This window comes from Chelon labrosus, assembly GCF_963514085.1.
Source record: "Chelon labrosus genome assembly, chromosome: 15".
Classification (NCBI taxonomy): Eukaryota; Metazoa; Chordata; class Actinopteri; order Mugiliformes; family Mugilidae; genus Chelon; species Chelon labrosus.
This window is the reverse complement of record NC_140348.1, coordinates 22,852,590-22,872,333: the sequence shown is the minus strand read 5'-3', so window position 1 is coordinate 22,872,333 and position 19,744 is coordinate 22,852,590. Positions and strand designations below refer to the sequence as shown.

The following is a 19,744-nucleotide window of genomic DNA, read 5'->3' as shown; positions in this document are numbered from 1 at the left end:
AACCGTTAGAATTAAAAACAAGTACAAGTAAAAATAATCCAACATTTTCTCGTAACTGGTGGAGGTAGAGCAGAGCGTAGTATTAATTAAACTAAAATGCGAGTGAGTCTGGCGGAAGTGTCGTCGGGTCATCGATATCGGCTCAACTCTTTGACCGGACTGACTCTGGCACCAACGTCACAAGATGGCACCCCCCGTATCCGTGGGAAAGTAGCGTCAGTTTGGCCAGTTTGCTAGGACATGGCGACGAATTGTCCATATTTATATACAGTCTATGTTTTCAACGAGTGTCTGTGCATTTTAACGTTGTGCATGAAGAGATGACGGCCAGTATCAATGAGCCAGTGAACCTAAGTTGCAGACTGTGAGTACAGTGCAGTCTGAAGCAGCCTTCACTGCTCAGTGATGCGTCCACCCGTCCACCTCTGCTTTCCAACCCTCCAGCTAAGGCCAACCTCAGATGCAAGGATAATGCTTCAACACACTCCCTGCTCGGGTAAAGGCACACTTCTTTGCACGCGCAACGCCTCTCTCTCTCTCTCACACACACACACACACAGCAAAAACACAAACTGACTAGTCATTCCCAACTCTGCCTCAGTGCTCCCAGACTCTTATGTCAGTGGGTTTGTATCTTTTCCCCACTTCGGATGTTCAGTCAGCAGTGAGAGGTTCAGTCGCTGCTGACAGAGTGTCACTCCGATGTTCACGAGCACGTCAGGCGTTTTGCTTTTACTCTGTTTGGTTTCACTTTGTTTTTCGCGTCATGTCTTTTTCTTGTTTTGAGCGGCGATCTGTTCAAAGAGACAACGCTCCGAATGAGAGCGAGTCACCGCCGGGCCCACGCCTGAATCATGTAAGAACAACAACGAGGAGAGGTCACGCGCAGGCAGTCTAATTTGGTCTCCCTGGGACATTTGTGTTATTTTGTTTAATGAATCTGCCTCGCCGCTGACAGCTCTGACAGATTTAGAAAAACCCGCCCGCGTGTACGTTAGGTTCAGCGTGTCGCAGAGTCGGCTTGCCGAGCTCACCTTGTTATTCTACAGGGACCCGGCGTTCTCACAGAGCAAACATTTCTCGACACTTTTCCCTGACAACCTGCCATGAATTCCACCCCGAGCCAGACTGTAGGTGAAGGGATGAAGTGACCCAGTAAAAAAAAACCCTGAAAAAAAGTCTAAATAAATTTGTCTTATGTCCGTCAGTGTGTGCTGCGGGTGTGAAGTTTTTCCAAGCGTGTCTGTCTACTTTAAAAACTATTTCATACTATATATTTCTGAAAGATTGAACTAAGCACAGCAGATGATTTCTGCAAAAAAGTTCCATTCCTCCTCCTGAGGGAACATTTGTGCAGATATTCAAAAATGGCTTCTCTGTCTGAAAACAAAATAAAATCTAAACTCAATTTTACGAATATATATATATATATATATATATAAACAACCTGCAGTAGATAAATGTACTAGCCTGGTGTAGCCAGACTTTATTCTTATAAGAAGAATAGAGTCTGCATGCCATTTGAATTTCATTATGAGACATATTCAACCGTTAAAGAGAAAATAAACATCTGTGCACGCAATTTGATAGTCCTACAACCAATCAGAGCCATTTTGTTTAAACTCTGTTGAAACACCAACCACGCTCGTCTTTTTTGGCAGTCGGGTTATTTTTTGTTTCTACTTCCTGCTTCACTTTCAACAATGGCGACTGTTTTTTATCTCCGAAACCTCCACACGAAACCTTTCCTCAATGTGTTTCCATCTTTATTGATCCAAAACAATTTGAAAACTGTGCCAATGGAGAGGCAGCTGGAAATATGTGGAATAAGTGGAAACACGCTACTACCAAGCGGACCAGTCACAGCTCTTGTGGTCTGAATTGCTGCAGCGCGTAGTTACATTTCCGGGGAGGTGCACATCAGGCTACGGCACTAGGGTCTATTAGGGCTATCTGGGCTATTAGCTACGCCCACCCAAATGATTTTATTCGCTGAGCGTGATGACTTCTGAACACAGCAACACCAGCCCAAAATCTGCCGCGAATTTGTTCCTAGGTGGTATTGATCCTTTCTTGGATACTTCTTTTTGCATTACACCAAACTCCAGATCAGCTTTCCGTCCCGCAAAAATGTTGTGGGCAAGGGGAAGTCAGGCAGACTCCAAAGATCCCGCTGGAATGGTCTTATTTTAATGACAACGCTGGTGCTGTTCTCTTTATAGTTCAATTCAATTTTATTTATATAGCATCAATAACAATACAAATTGTTTCTAGACGCTTTCCAGAATCCGGTCTGAAACCCCCAGAGCAAGCATGACGGCGGCAGTGGCAAGGAAATACTCCCTTTTTAACGGGAAGAAACCTTGAGCAGGATCCAGCTCACATGGAGGGACTCATCCGCCTGTGTCCGGCCGGGTAGAGACAGAAAAAGAGAGGGAACAAGGGCAGCAAGTGTCTTTAAAAACAAGATGTGTGTCCAGCTTTTAATATTTTTAAATCTATTTCTTGTAGCGGCTGCGTACCGAAATTTTAATAAACGTCCCTCAAGCGGGAGGTGTGCTTGACAACAAACCAGATTCCATTTATTAATCATTTGGTGATTCATAAATCAGGCCAGCATTGATCGGCCCTGGAATGAGGTCCCGTGTTGCGTGTAGCCTCCCAGCCGTGAGGATTTTTAACTTTTATATTTATGGGCCTGCTGTGGTTTGAGTGTTTTTTTCTTTATTCCATCTGTGCTTGGAATCTTGTAGTACACGTGAGTCACATTTTACTTTGACCAGAGTCCACAGGGCAAACAGAAGGTTGGTCGTGGTTTCCGTCATCACAGTAAATTGTAATTGTAATTGCTTTGTTTCTGCCATCATTTACAAGCAAAGAGTTTAAAACCTGACTATAAATAGCCAATAAGCTAATTTGAGGACAGCCCTGATACAAAAACCTGCGTGCAAAATGTCCTAGCGAATCGGTTGTGGTAATTCATCAACATGGTTTTGCTAATCGAGCTACTTCAGAGGACTTCATTGCATTAAAAATGTCTTTTCCACTACCCAAAATAACTGCTGTTGTTTCATGACACCGGTGCTCACAGTGTACTGTATAAAACAGATGGATTCGCTGTCAGATGGACTCTGCGTTGAGCAGACTGCCTAGACTGAGGGCTTTACCTCCATGACAGCCTTAGAGTGTTCCCCCAGGCAGGGCAGGTCCTTTGTGGCTCCCAGACACCGCACCGCCCAGGGCAGACTCTTCAGGACAGACGCAGCTCTCCTGAATGCCAAGCACGGCCCCTCATTCTCATTGAATTCATAGCTCTCTGCCAGCACTTCAAACGCATCCTACAGGGAGAAGCAGGCAAGAACAAATGAAGGCAGGTGGAATAATGTAGGAAAGTGGGTAAAAAAAAAATATCACATTTCTACCTGTAAGATATTGTATAATAAGTATTGTGTGGCAGCCTTATTGAATGAATCACCAATTCTTTTAAGTATTTATTCAAAGGTAAGGGGAAAAAACAGAGGAGAAAGCGAGGCCAAGCCAAAAAATGTGTCAGGTGTGCATTCGCACGTGAGAAGCATTGAACCATAGACGAAACTAGACAGGGATAGGAGCTCCCTCCGTATCCGTCCTCCAAACTCTACCGCTCCCCCCTCAGCCTCTGTCCCTGTCACTGTCCCCGTCCATGTAGAGCCTGCTGCATGTTGCTTTTCTTCTGGATGACCGGACACAGAGACATTAGAGGCTGGCGAGCAGCAGACAGGAACCTGTCATTTTCCACTTGTTCACAACAGGCTCCCCGGAGGGCAGGCGTGGACTTTTCCTCCTTTTTTTTTCAAAAGCAACTTATTTGCTGGAAATAGGCTACAGTCAGGATTCTGGAATGAAGGAAATCTACCAGGGAGCAAACAGCGAGTCCAACCATTCTCTGATATTAAATTCAGAAGCTTTAAAGCTGCTACAGTGCACTAAAAATGGAACAAAGAAACCAACATACAGTATACGCAGGAGAGGGTTTTTCATCTTGTTGTTTTGGTTTGATGGCGCCCAGCTTCACTCAGCATTGTTTCCAGACAAACTTTGAAGAACCAGATATTTATTTAAGCAGCTGGTGGAGACCAAAATGGAACAAAAAGGCAAAGTGAACACAGACTCAGTGCCAATTGTGATGGCTTCAGGCCCAGACTTCAAGACCTACTTCCTCATTTGTTGGTGTTTGGGGGAATGGTTTATTTAGATTGCCCAAGCCTGGATTGATGTGACTGTTAACCTATGTCTGCCTTCTAATGTCTCCCAACAGGAAATGCGCCCTGTGTAAATAATAAAATGAACGATGGCTTGATCCTGAATGCTGACTGATTAAGCTACAGTAATTAGCTGATAGACAGGTTGTTAATTATTTTGATATCCAGTCAAGTAATCACTGTTTTTTTACAACCTAGACCTTATTTCTGGCATAAAATACGATCTTTTACTCACCCATAGAACTTTAGTCATTTGGGAGATATTTAGATCTGCGTATGTCCATATAGTGGGAGTGACTGGGGCACTGAAACGCAGCCTCCAAATAACACATTATCATCCGGGGTCTGTAGATTGACCTACAGACCCCGGATGATGATAACAGGTAACTCCAGACCTAACGGGGAATAGCACTAGCGTACGATAACAAAATATTGGTGAAATGAATGAATTTCGCGGCAGACAATGCGTTATTTAGAGGCTGCGTTTCGGTGCCCCACTCACTCCCACTATATGGATATACGCAGATCTAAATACCTCCTGAACGACTACAAATTACACAAAAGTTATATGGGTGAGTAAATGATCGTATTTTATGCCAGACATAAGGTCCAGGTTGTGAAGAAACAGTAGTTCCCCTTTAAGTCTTCTGCTTTAGTCTCCTCGAGTGTGATAAGACCCACTGCGCCAACCTTATTAGGCACATCTGTGCAATATATGCAACCACAAAGTCTACTTTTATGAGGCTTGCAACACTTTTTGTTCCAGCTTTTGTTGACACAGTCGTAGAGATCACTGTTGGTGGTGGTGCGTTTATTCAGAAGGGTATGCAAAGACAAGGGACAAATATTGGACTGAAGTATATAGACAACAGACAAACTGTTTAGTAGAATCCCTCTGGATTTGTGTGGAGGATTTCTCAGAATTTAGTTGCAGTTGCACAGTACAGATTCTGGCTGGCTAAATAAAACGGCATATGTCAAACAATCTGGTAAAGATTGGACCAAATATTTGTCTTGAAGTTGGGAAAAATTACAAATTTAGTAGAGGCCTTCGTTGATAGAAGTGCAACATGGTGAGGACATCTTCCCCCGGGATCTTCTGTCCTGCTAAGACAAGCATGCATATACTAAATGATCATTTTACTGTTGATTATTCTGCGTTATTCACATGATCGTCGCAAGACAATGAAGTTAGAGAAAAAAACTACTTTGTGAAATGAGTTTGGTGTCACACTTCCTAATAATAGAGATGCTGGACTCCAACACAACATTTGGCACCATGTTGCAGCATTGCTTTTTGCTGGTGATGGTTTAATTACTGCATGACCAAGTGGAGGAAGCCACTCGGTTCTTAGTTCTTTCTAAGACGCTAACGACAACCTTAACAAAATGGCATCTCAAATGTCACCGAGTAACGTCCTGATACAATTATCACATTTCACTCATTTATAGATGCAAGTTGTGTTGTTGCATCCTCAGTGTTCTTGCTGCCAAAAGCCATTTTTATTTTGTGCATCTAAATGATGGAATGTGATAATTGCACTTTTTTTTCCTCCCCCAAACTGTTCATGTGTTATCTCACTATGTGGTTTTATTTAGGTGTGTTGTTACTCTGTACACTTCCTGCAATTCTTTCTAGGCTCTAACTTTTTTAAGGAAGTGTCATTTGACTTCTTTTCAGGAAACCTATGATAGTAGACCATAAATTGTCTACCTTCTTCCTATTTTGTTATTCCAATTGCTGTGTACTGATACGCAGAATATTGTCGGTTTCTATATATCAACAGTAATGAGAAACTATAACTGAAACTACATGCAATAGACGCTCTGTGCACAAAATGATGGTTTTATATAGAGGCCAAGGTTACACTTGGGGGGAAAAAAATGAAATAAAAACAGTTCTACGTGGCTAATGTGGTAGACTTTCAGACAGGCGCACAGTGCTGCACTCATTCATCTCCAAAACAAATGATGGAAAGTTTGCGAGAGAAGTCAAAACCCTGCACATTTACTGGAAATTGTCACATTCAGCAGCCGTAGAGATGCTGATTTGTGGAAATGCTTATTTTGGTTAGAAATATGCATAGTGGTCTGTGGCAGGAGACACATTTTTTATTATAGTTTAAAAAAACATATATATGAAATATTGAATTGTTCAAGAGGGAAATTCAAGAAAGTCACAGAAAAGTCTATGAATCTTGATCTTTAGTAGCTCTGAGTAGCATGTGGAGAGAGAACACTTTGATGAAACACCCACACAGAAGTGAATAACATTGACCATCTTGTGACAATTCAATATTCTGCTGGGAAACTTTTGGACCTGGCATTCAGGAAGTTCAACCTGTCTCAGGAAGTTCAACCTGCCTCAGGAAGTTCAACCTGCCTCAGGAGCTGCTGACCATCTTCTACACCGCAATAGTCCAGTCTGTCCTGACCACATCCATCACAGTCTGGTTTGGATCCGCCACCAGACATGACAGGGACAGACTGCAGAGAACAGTCAGGGCTGCAGAGATGATCATTGGTACCAAGCTTCCCCCCATCCAGGACCTGTACCGGTCCAGGGTCAGGAAGCGGGCCAGGAAAATCTCCTCAGACCCCTCACACCCTGGTCACAATCTGTTTAGACTCCTCCCCTCAGGCCGGCGTTACGGAGCACTGTACGCCAAAACCACCCGCCACAAGGACAGTTTCTTCCCCCGGGCTGTCGCTCTGATGAACTGAGAGTGTGAGTCCATTTATATGAACAATAAACAATACTCTGCATTATTGTATACAGTCACTGTACAAAACCCTGTTTTTTTGGTGTATATATCTGCTCATATTTTTTATGTGTACAAACTGAGATTTATTTTATTTATTTTTCTTTCACTTATTTAAGTTGTTTCTGTGCTAGAGAGCAAAGTTGCCGGAGTCAAATTCCTTGTATGTGTACATACTTGGCCATTAAAGCTGATTCTGATTCATGTGGATGTTACTTAGACATGTAGCACCCACCCACCTAGACCAGACCAGACACCCCCACCCCATAGCAATGACACTCCTTGATGGCAGCAGCCAACAACTCAAACAACTCAAAAAAAAAAAAAAAAAAAAAAACACATAAGGAACAGCACAAGGTGTTGACCTGGCCTCCAGATTCACTAGATCCCAAACTGATTAGGTATCTGTGGGATGATCCACATGATCAGGCCCCTCCCCTCAACCCATAGGACCCAAAGGCCCCCCACTAACAACACCACAGGACACCCTAAGAAGGCCCATGTCCATTCTCTGATGAGCCACAACTGTTTTGGAGGCACAAGGGAGACCTACACAATGTTATGCCTGATCGGTGTACGTGCAATTCAAGGCACAGTTAAATCAGGACTGAAAAAATATGTCGCTCATGGTGGTCAGGATGCAACTTCTGTATTTTCCTGAATTTGTTCATCTAACCTCTGAGGAAAATAAATGGGTTTCCTTGTTCTACTCTTTTGTCCACTTTTGTAAATTCTTTTAAATCAGAGCTCTCTCTCTCTCTGCAGCACGCAATTTGACTTTTCTAAGTAGCACCAGCGCAGGTGTTGCTGATGCCATTACCGATAATTCTGCTCTATTCTAGCGTCCCAGTAAGCTTCCATGCACAATACCAGGATACACAATACCCTAAACTGAAGCAGCTAAATGAATTTCAGCCACCATCGTTTTAGTCTTTACGCCTGTTCTTTTTTCCCTGTTTTTTTTTTTAGTCGCCCATTCAATGAGCCTCAGAGAGGACGCAGCTGCCCACACTGGTCACAGAACGCACTGTACTCAACTTGCAATTTAGGCAAAAAAAAAAAAAAAAAAAAAACTACAAATGACAGTATATTTTTATCTGCATTTCCACGAGCCCGTGCATTGGGCCGTGAGCGCCGTCTAAAAATGCTCCAGAGTGTGTTGAGGAACTGCGCAGTGTTGACACTGATGAAAGACCACAGATGCTGCCGGTGTCCTGTTGTCGCCGCGCGCCCACTCCAAACGACCCTTTCACATTACATTCGTTTAATTCAACATAACGGTTTAGTGAAGCTGTTAGAAAGCAGCTACTGAGTGCGCAGACTTTTCCCTAGGAGCGAGGCGTTGGTGTGCATTCGTTTAGAACACTTGGGTCTTAACTCTGGCACATTACTCTGACGGATAAATCTGTAGCATTTTAGAAGGATACAGTAATAGGAAGCAATAAGAGGGAAATACCATGCAGCTGATAAACCGGTTGGCCGGTGCACAGTGCCTGAAGGGCAAATACTGAGAGCCACTACACAGGCTCAAGCTGAGGAACGCTAAACCAGGGACGTGAACTTAAGGCAGCTCAGCGTTGCCACAGATCAAGACTGACTCTGCCACATTTCATTTCCTCTCCCCCAACCGAGCCGCAATCTGAGGTCACTGCACCACCCGCAGTCCTGTGCAGACGAGGCAGCCTCAGGTCAGTGAGCAGCAGACGCTAGCCCGGCTCGCCCAGGAGACTCACTGACCCGTTTACGGCGGCACATGGAAAGGGAACGACCCTTTACATCTCACAAACATTTACACACACACACACACACACAGTAGATCTCTGCTCACAGCGTGCGACAAATAGGAAAGGCAAGCTTGTTATCGGATAGGTTAGAGGGCACGCTTGTGTTTGCAAGTGTTTAGTGAGAAGGATGTGGAATGAGCAGCTTGCGTGTGCTGTACATGCTTAGATTTACTGGTCTGAGTGGCCTGCATTGTGAGTCCAGGACTAGATTCTCATGTTGTGCATATGGTGTGTTCATCCTTTATGAATAAAGGATAATAAAGTAAATAAAGCAAGCACCGGAGACATAAATCCACAGAAATGCGTTCATGTGAAATGGTACATGGAAACTGTTGACCTTTTCTAATAAACTGCCAAATGCATCAGCTACAAATACAACCCTATTATAAATTAAACAAGGAAATGACATTTATGATAACAGACACATGGAAAAGGTAAGTGCAGCCCTACATTTTCCACCCCTTCAAATGCCTGAAATTGTAATCAGTGTCTCCAGACTAGGTGCCAATGATCAGACCTGGAACATAACCTCTGACATCCAGGGTCTGCAGTTCTTTGATATTCAAGTGTGTGGTGTCACCGTGCCAAGTTCTTAAGAGCTCTCTAATGTCTTCAGGGAAAAAAAGGTGGTTGTGTAAGCCAATGAATCTGGCAAAGGATTTGAAAAAGAAAGTTTATGTGAAATAAATTATTCCGCTGTATGGAAGAGTAAGTGTAATCGGCGAAGATTTCAAATGAAAATTTGCCCAGAAGGGAGCGATGCACCAAAATCTGCCTGAGAGCAGATGGTTTGGTGCAACAAAAAAATAAAAAAAGAATTGTAGAAGAATGCCAGGATTTCATCAAATAATCACTACAACCTAGAAACAAGTTAGTGAGCCAAGTGGAGAACTTTGCTGCAGAAGAGACGGGATATTTCCCTCGGGAGATGGTGGAGACCAAAACAGAGATGAAAGAGAGGTAAAGATTGGACCAGTCATTTGGCCGGAAACACAACTGGAGAAGGATATCAGTGCTTCACAGGGGGCTGTATATGTAGATAGGCAGCTTGCTGTGATGCCTCTATATACACCGATCAACCACAACATTAAAACCACTGACAGGAGAAGTAAATAACATTGACCATCTTGTTACAATTCAATGTTCTGCTGGACTTTTGGACCTGGCATTCATTAATGTGGATGTTACTTAGACATGTAGCACCCACCTGTTACCAGACCAGGCACCCCCACCCCATAGCAATGACACTCCTAGATGGCAGCAGCCGTCTGCAGCAGGATGCAGCCTGACACAGGCACACGCTTTAGGAACAACTCAAAAAACAAGAAGCCCCCCCCACACACACACACACACACACACACACTAACAACTAACTGTTGCCAGACACCACAGGACACCCTCAGAAGGACCATGTCCATTCTCTGATGAGTCACAACTGTTTTGGAGGCAACAAGGGAGACCTACACAATATTAGGAAGGTGGTCATAATGTTATGGCTGATATATATAAAATGTGAATTGTTGCTGGTGTTTCCCAAAGTAATGGTGGCATTTATTTGAAAATGAAGAGCTTATTAGAAGATGTTAGTGTGGTGTTTTTTCTGTTGACCCCTACCTGAAGAAAGTTTCTGACATGAATGAAACGGTAGAAAGTGGAACATCCAATCGTCACATTTAATCATCTTACCTGTGAAACATCCACTCACACACTCACACTCACACACACACACACACTGATCTTGAAGCTGTCAACTCTCATGTTGTCGCAGCATCTGTGTGGAGTCAGCGCAGTGGGCTTGAAAAATCCACCCTGCATATGCGTTCATCTAATTAATGAGGAGCTAAGGCTGGCGAGGGGGAGGGGGTTGGGGGGTGCTTTGGTTTGCGGGGACGTTGATATAGAGCGCCGATTTACCCCCCGTCACCGGATATCACGGACATGCCCGCGAGTCATGTTCGCACAGCAGCCCGCCTCACCGCGTGCACATAAAAGGAACCATGAAAGGAGGTCAGATGACCCGCTGAGATGAGTTTTAACACGATTAGCATCTAGGAGATGGATTTTATCTGTCCCATATCTAATGAATAAGCAGCTGACATAATTCAGTATCATTTCTTTTTACCTACGCCATTGAAGAAAAAGAGTTTAACTAGTTTTCATGAAAACCATCCAAAGGATATTGATAGCACTTTAATGTGAAATGCAAGGGCAAAGGTCTTATTACATGTACACCGATCAGCCACAACATTGTGACCACTGACAGGAAAAGTAAATAACATGGACCATCTTGTGACAATACAATGTTCAGCTGGGAAACTTTTGGACCTGGCATTCATTGGGGTAGATGTTACTTAGACATGTAGCACCCACCTAGACCAGACCAGGCACCCCCACCCCATAGAAATGACACAAAAACGCTTTAGGAACAACTCAAAAAACATGAAGAACAGCACAAGGTGTTGACCTGGCCTCCAAATTCACTAGATCCCAAACTGATCAAGTATCTGTGGGATTATTCACAGAGCCCCCCCCCCCCCCCCCCCCCCCCCTAACAACATTCTGTTGCCAGACACCACAGGACACCCTCAGAAGGCCCATGTCCATTCTCTGATGAGTCGCAACTGTTTTGGAGGCACAAGAGAGACCTACACAATATTAGGAAGGTGGTCATAATGTTATGCCTGATCGTTTTTTAATTCACCTTTATAAAACCAAACAAAAACCAACAGTCTGATCCTTTTCTGATACTTATAGCTTATGTTTGTTGCCTCTCTAAGCTCCAAACCCCTACCGGATGCAGGAGGGAGTGATGCATTTAAGGTCCAGGGCCCTTACAACCACCCATCCACCCATTCTCCTCATCCGTGACCTTTCTGTTATCACAACACCGGAGGCCTTGTGCCGCAGGGAAACAAATTCGGGATGTTTAGCCGCCTCTCTCCGCACCTCTCCATTCATTAAGTCTTGTCAGCGCTCGTACATATCTGCTCGAGTGCATTTTACTGTATATGTGCGCGCGTGAGTAGCCTCCGGAGGGAAGGCATTCAGCGTCGTACGTCCATCAGCCGAGACACGAATGTCAATTTTTGTGTCGGCGCACGTCAGGCTCGCGGTGGAATTATGACAGCAGAAGACTCGAGGCTAAGCAGATTTAAAAGAGAAAGAGAGAGAGAGAGAGAGAGGGTGTAAGCTCGACTTGTGTACGTAAATACGGAGTGGATTTCCCAGTCACAGCAAGAGGAAGGCAGGAACAGACAACAAGAGTGAGAGATAGCACAGTGCGAATGCGTGGGGGGATATTAGACGTAGCAAAAGGGCACGGAGAAATGATATGGGAGTGAAAGAGGGAGAGAGGGTGAGGGATAAAGAGGGGTGAATAAATCAATAGTGCACGGCTCAGGAATGACAGGCCGCTTGCTGCCAGTGTGTGATTGACACCTCACTGGGGTGCTGTTGCCGCGATGATGCTCATCCTCTCTTCCTGATCGTGACACCGCTCTGCACCACCTACTTCCTCCTCCTCCTCCTCCTCCTCCCCCTCCCCCTCCCCCCGGGCGCTCCCTCTCCACCCCTCCTTCCCGAAATCATAGCAGGTTTCCTCCGACGCTTCCTCTCGTCTGTCTCGCTGATCCCTCCACATGCACACACACACACACTTGTAACCACAAACTGCATCATTTAAATCCCCCCGTGTGTTATTGTATAGCTGCCTCTCTCCATGTTGTATGCCCGGAACATAAATGGGTTCGGTAGATCATAGTTCAGTTTTACATATTTACTGTTTAGGCGTTACTACAAGGAGCTGATGATTTTCCATTTATAACGCTTGTTCATGCAAATCCAGCTGTCGTCCATTACCACTGAACCCAAATGCACCTCTGCTTTTTTGCAAAAACAAATACACTTATTTGCGCTTTAGAGTTTCTTTCACTAATCGGATGGTGAACAAATAAATTAGTATATGTTACAGAGCGTAATTGGACCAAAGTGACCTTAACAGACGTCTTTTAAATCCATATTAGACAAAGCATTCTTCTAACGTCTGAACTAAAAGCTGTAATTTAAGGCTTACATCTATAAATGTTTACACCTTCCATCCTCCTTTCTTCTGCTCTTACTACACCCATGCCTTATAAAGGTACGCGTTATAAGAAGTGGACACCAGAGGCAAAGATGGCAACCCTTCTCTTGCTTACAAGTCAGATGAGAGTTTTCCAGCATCCAGGTTGTCTGTTGTATTGTGCAGCCCATTAGTTTCCACTGCCCTAACTGGAATTGCATGCTGCACCGACAGACTTTATAAAAGAGAAAGTAATTAAACATTTGCAAATACTTTACACGATGAATGAGCAGACTTATAGTTGGTTTGCACAAGGAGGTGTCTGCTCAAAAGCTTTACTGCTGTCTTTTATCATGGTGTTGAAATGAGGAAAAGGCTTTTTGTGGCTTTCGCTCCCGTAACGTTGCTCAGTGGTGCACGCAGCAAAAAAAAAAAAAAAAAAAGGCCTTCATGAATTCCTCCGCCTGACGAGCTGGCTCCAGGATGTCTGAGGTTTCCATCTTCTGTGTCAGGCAACTTCCTGTTGAGTCCCCACACATGGATTATGGATTTCCAAATAACACGCTGGGACACACTGGTCACACTCTGACAAAGTCGTTGTGTATGACAAAAAAAAAAAAACAATCTGTTTTTATACTTAAATTGTTAGAAGTTTTGCATCAAGTGAGGAAGACATGAGTAACCGCACACGAGTGCACTCTCTTTTATTTGAAGGAAATGCTAAAGACCATAACCTTCATGAAGACTTAGTGCAGGACTGTTCTATTAGAATGCATTCATTTTCACATGAGTGTACCCAATGAACTGGCGAGGTTTTTTTTACATTTAAAGTTTCTTTGATTAGTATTCACTTTGCATTCAGTGGCATACAATAAAGTGGGCTCTTCAAATTCTTTGGTTTTTTACTTTCTCCTGGTTGAAGTCTGAGAGATTCAAGGCCGTGTTTTGTAGTTTTTTTTTTTTTTTTTTTTTTATCTGTTGGCGTCGTCCTGGCATTGTGGATAAAGATGCCAAAAGAGTTTTGTGAGTCACATATGAATGTCTGATTGGTAAAACCTCCTTTTTAGTGCCTTTTTGAGGTTGCTAGGTGACAGCGGCACCGACTAGCCATGACACACATCCGAAAAGATACTGGACTCTGTGTCTCGAACCAGATAAACAGACTGAAGGGGGTCGGGCATAAACTATTGATTAGGTTTTTGTTGTGCCGCTTTGCTGGATTCTGTATAAGCAGCAAGTTTTAAAGCTAAAAATTTCTCCTTACCTTCAGACGTGCCTCTCCTCCCGAGGACACTCATCACTACAGCGCTGCCAGCTGACATCTAACCCTCTAATGAGCGGGAATGGACTTTTCGAGCGCGCGTTATCGACGATATCCATGAAGCGACAGCAGCAATCCATATCTGGCCGCTGTCCAGCAGTGCGACACATGCAAGTTGAGTTTATTAACATCATAAATGCCGTTTCCAGCGTCCTTAAATATCATTTACTTAAGAAATATGCTGAACTAATGGGTTTTCCGATGGGTTTGACAGACCACAGTTTCTGTGTCGCGACTGCATCACAAATAAACCCGATCACATGCTGTAGGCCAAAAGAAAGATAAGCATGTGAGTCCCAAATTAGTCTCCTCCAAAGCTTTTGCCATTAGTATTCACAAGGATTACATCATTACTGTCCCTGGCTATCAAGCAGGCACCAGGGCAGATCAAGGATTGCTTTACCATAGCGGATCAATGGCTTGCCCCTCATTAGCACCGCCACACTAGCATATCCTTCCTTGGTTGGTTGGCCGGCACTTATTTCTAAACAGGGGCTTGGTTTACAGTCAAAGAGCAAGGTGGCAAGCTTATTTTTTTTTCTTTCTTTGAGCCTCGGATGGTTAAAGTAATTGCATTCTGTCTGCCTCGGTGAAGTGTTTTACCTGCGGCTTCCTCGGGTCCGCAGCTAGAACAACCTCTCACTCTAATCAGAAAGTCTCCTTTGATGTAGCTTTATGTGGAGATAATGAGTTAATCACGGGGATAGGGAAACTGAGCGGGATTGCTAATTATGGAGTTAATGCCGCGGAAAGAAACCGGGGACAAGAAAGCGAACAGAAGCCCTTCCCCAGGTGGGACGACGCCCGGGTGTGCACATCTGCACCCGACCCGTCCGCGCGGACAAACACGTGCAAATTTGTGTGTGTGTTTCGATACACACACACACACACACACACACACACACACACACGTGAGCGCATCCATTACGTACGTTTACCGTCGCTTGGAAGTAAAGAGCCGTTATGCAACAGATGCCTCACAGGCCCTCGGTAAGCTGTTCTTAATAGGTCTTACAGAAACTCATCAGCGGGTCTCCACACTCCCACACAAACACACGCATTAGGTTTGCCAGAGAGCTCACGGTGATATTGCACATCTCAGAAACTCCGAATTCATGTTCCAAATATAGCACCACGGCCGCGCCTCCGAGACAAACCACGAAAAGCTAAGTGAAAATGAATTACGGTGACGTTTTATGCGTGCACTCTCTATTTCTTCTCATAGTAACATCATGACAGTTCCATTAGGTCAGAGCACAGCTATTAAACGTACAAGTAATTACTGGATCCATTAAAGATTAATCTGGCAATTATTTTATGATGATTTTTTTTTTTTTTTAATTATTATTTATAATTCAGTCAATAAAATATCAGAAAGCACCCGCTCGCCCTTCAGTAACTGTTCGCTCCCGCACACATCCACACACCAACTCAGCTCGGCTCTCTGTACATTACACGCCTTTTAACGCTTCATCTGTGACATTTATATCGTATTATATTTATTGACTTTATTTATCTTATTTTGCACCTGACAAAACTCAGGGGCTGCACCAGCCGCTCTATGCAACACTGGACTCACTTCAATCTGTCATGTGCCTTAGATTTTATATTTATGGACTTTTTTTTTATCTCAGATGTTTATATTTCACTGTGGATCTTTGGGCAATGCAATTTCAATCCCCTGTATGTGCTGCACATATGGCAGACCTGGATTTGACCTGACTTGGACTCTTTCAAGACAAAAGGATGCCAGAGGAGCCTCACATTCGTAGAACTGGAGGTAGATGTGACAGCTTGGTTTATTAATTCAGACAAATATCATTTAATTTAAGTTGATTTGTTTACTTTTTCCAATGGTACGGTGGATTATTCATGCTTTTGTACATACACCGATCTACAGCTGACACCGACTTGTTCATATTTTGTGGTTCCTCACTCTGCACCTGCGGCTAAATTGCCATTATTGCCGGAACATCACCTCCCGTTTCTTTCACGCTCATCAACACCTAAGCCAATTAACCACTCTGCCATTCTGCTGGAGAACCCCGGTCGTCCTTTCCTCTGCAGCCCTCCCTCCCGCTCTGCCCACCAGATGGCAGAGGGACAGATCCATCATTGCTTGAGAGGAGCGTCACGTCCGTTGCCCATCTTGGCGTATCGCGAGGCGCCTCAGGGCGTGTCCGTGCCAGCCCCCGGTGCCAGGGATCGCGGACATGTCAGCTGTTGCGCCTCCAACGTGCTGCAGCTGCAGATGCTACTCATTTGCAGGTTAATGTATTTTGGGGAGAGTTGTGTCAGACCGCTGGTGAGTGAAGCGAGGCAGCCATCCAATTAGAGCAGAACAGATGATGGAGCTTTTTACATTGGAAAGGAGGAGCGATGGCCTCCGGTGGCTGAGCATGTAAAAGTGTGGTTGCGTCCGAAGTGAGGTTAGAGCAGCAGTTCCTTACCGTGAAAATCTTGTTATTGTTTTCTATGGTTGTCCGCCTCTGGCAGGCATATTGAGAAATTTGAGAAATCCTGGCAACGGGAGTGGATGTAGTCCCCTTTGGCAAGGCCTCCTGTGTAAAAAAAAATTTAAAAAAAAAAATCAATCAATCAATCAATTATGACCACCTTCCTAATATTGTGTAGGTCTCCCTTATCCCTCCAAAACAGTTGTAACTAGTCAGAGAATGGACATGGGCCTTCTGAGGGTGTTCTGTAGTGTCTGGTAACAGGATGTTGTTAGTCGGGGGCCTTTGAGGGGAGGGGCCTCTGTGGATCATCTCACAGATACTTGATCAGTTTGGAATCTAGTGAATTTGGAGGCCAGGTCAACACCTTGTGCTGTTCTTCTTGTTTTTTTTAGTTGTTCCTAAAGCGTGTGCCTGTGTCAGGCTGAATCCCGCTGGGGACGGCTGCTGCCATCAAGGAGTGTCATTGCTATGGGGTGGGGGTGCCTGGTCTGGTCTAGGTGGGTGCTACATGTCTAAGTAACATCCACACCAATGAACGCCAGGTCCAAATGTTTCCCAGCAGAACACTGAATTGTCACAAGATGGTCAACAGTCGACGGCTTCCAGTCAGTGGTTTTAATGTTGTGGCTGATGTTTGTTACTTTAGAAAGAACAGTTTGCAGTAGTTGCGCGGGTGTATCATCAAAGTGTCCTCTCTCCACAAGCTACGCTGAAGTCGCTGGAGATCAAGATTCATAGACTAGGATATTTACTTCACCTGTCAGTGGTTTTTATGTTGTGGCTGATCGGTGCATATGTTTTTATTCCTGAGCCCAAATGGTTGCCAGGCAAAAAAAAAAAAAAAGAATATATCTGTAAGGCTATTCCTGATGAGCGCAGAGCCAAGAGTTCAAATTGAATTACATAAAAATGTAGCCATTTGCCTTGGAGAAGTTATTTTTATGACTGTGTGTCTCCAGGGCAACAGGCTAATGACACTCATCTCACAGTCTGGTGGCATCCAAATCCATTACGCTACCTAACCCGTGGCATTACAAATCTGCTTGCTATCATCCAATTTGCCTCCTGTAAATTGCCTTTTCATTCTATGAAGAAATGGTTCCCCCATTTGTAATATATGTGTCAAAAGGATTACCAATGTAATATTAATATTCTTGCAGACAATTAGACATCACAAAAGGGAACATTATGTCCATAAAATTACCCATGGACCGGGTGGGAGAGCGATACCAAGAGGGGAGGAAGAAGAAGATGGAGAGATTGTCACCGCACAGTGTTGACTAAGACCAATGCGGCGTAAGGAACAGGGGTGTCACAAAAAGATAATGAAAAGAAGTAGTAGCTCTCACACTGCTGGGCTGAATCAATCAGTGAGGGATTCAAAAAATGTTCATCATTTATTCTCTGCCAGGAGCCTTTCCTGTTCTCAGAAAATAAAAAAAAAATAAAAAAATTGAATAACTTTGAATATATTTCACGGCGCAATTTTTATGCCAATCAAAAGTAAAGCTGCCTTACAAACTCCCCGACTGTGTTCCCCTCTAAATACAACATGATGTTCTCCGTCACGTTTGTACCTCAGCTAGAGGTTGTTTAATCCAGTATGGGATTGTGGGTCTGTAGAGACAAACGTCTGTGCATCAGCATGCAGAGGTTGTGCTTTCCCCATCTGGGCTCAGGTATTATATGTAGAAGTTAAAGTATCAGCATTATCCCCTAGTGGCTTACTCTCCAGTGTCCTCTCCACCTTTGCTGTATGGCTTTCATGTAAGTAATGTGTGCAGGCTGCACGCTGGGCTTGCTTTTTTATGAGGCATACCATCTGCTGAAATGAAAAGGTACAGTAAGTGTGGCAGGACCTCGCCTTTCCCTGCGCCCTCATCTAAACCATAGAGACACTCGAAACCTGCCTGCACATTAATGACCGTCACATAGACAAGTCGGTGGTGGGTTTATGAAATCCTCCAGGGCCGCTGAGCAGGTCAGAGGTCGCCTAGGTGCCACCTTTTAAGGGAAGCTGCTTGCCCCAAAGCCTGTCTCCTAAAAGCTTCAGGTGTAGAGTACTGCAGGACATAGACGCTGTAACCTACGTATGTATCCTACACCTGTGCAAGCTATTTATACTTGTGCGTTCATCAGTCTGGCTCGATCTGTAAAAACGCCACCCAAACGCTAGTCGGCGCTGTGTCTTTTTTGCCAGTCAGGTTCATTTTTGCTTCTACTTTGTGTTTGTTTCTCCGAACCTCCTCAGTTAAAGGGAAACTACCGTTTTTCACAACCTGGACCTTATTTCTGGCATAAAATATGATCATTTACTCACCTATATAACTTGCATACATCCGCGTATATCCATATTGTGGGAGTGAATGGGGCACCGAAACGCAGCCTCTAAATAACGCATTATCTGTTGTTAAACTCTTTCATTTCACCAATATTTTGTTATCGTACACTAGTGCTATTCCCCCGTTGAGTCCGGAGTTACCCGTTATCATCATCCGGGGTCTGTAGATTGACCTACTAACCTCTGACCTGGATGACGTCATCTCTGAGCACCGGGCACACCCCGCGCGGCTTGTTTGCCTGTAATTTGCTACTGCAAGTTTTTTGCAACATGGCTGAATATTGTTCCAATTCTGAGGTTGTGTACGACAACTTTGTTTATGATGGACGTCCTAGCACTAGTGTATCATAACAAAATATTGGTGAAATGAATGAGTTTCACAGCAGATAATGCGTTATTTAGAGCGTTTCGGTGCCCCATTCACTCCCACTATATGGATATACGCGGATGTAAATATCGTCCGAACAACTCCAAATGACACCAAAGTTATATGGGTGAGTAAATGATCATATTTTATGCCAGAAATAGGGTCCAGGTTGTAAAAAAATGGTAGTTCCCCTTTAATCTTTCCTCGATGTGTTCCATCTTTATTGAGCCAAAACAATCAATTCGAAAATCGCTGATATGGAGAAGCAGCCGGAAATACCAAAGCAGAAACATGCTGCTACCAAGCAGACCAATCATAGCTCTCTTGCGGTCTGCGTTGGCGCGGTGTGTAGTTACATTTCCGGGGAGGTGCATGCAAACTCCGAATCCCTGGCAATCACTTCTGTTTT

The 19,744-nt window shown here is 44.1% G+C and overlaps 1 protein-coding gene across 1 annotated transcript in view; it reads right to left on the bottom strand.

The window, feature by feature from the left end:
- The window catches only part of dntt (deoxynucleotidyltransferase, terminal), an 87,186-nt gene that overhangs the window by 60,617 nt on the left and 6,825 nt on the right, over positions 1 to 19,744 (bottom strand). Inside the window, exons 3-4 of the mRNA XM_084562353.1 lie at positions 16,619 to 16,729; positions 3,168 to 3,338 (exon numbers count right to left, since the gene is read on the bottom strand). Coding sequence (XP_084418479.1) covers positions 3,168 to 3,338; positions 16,619 to 16,729 — 282 coding nt within the window. The remainder of the gene's footprint in view (positions 1 to 3,167; positions 3,339 to 16,618; positions 16,730 to 19,744) is intronic.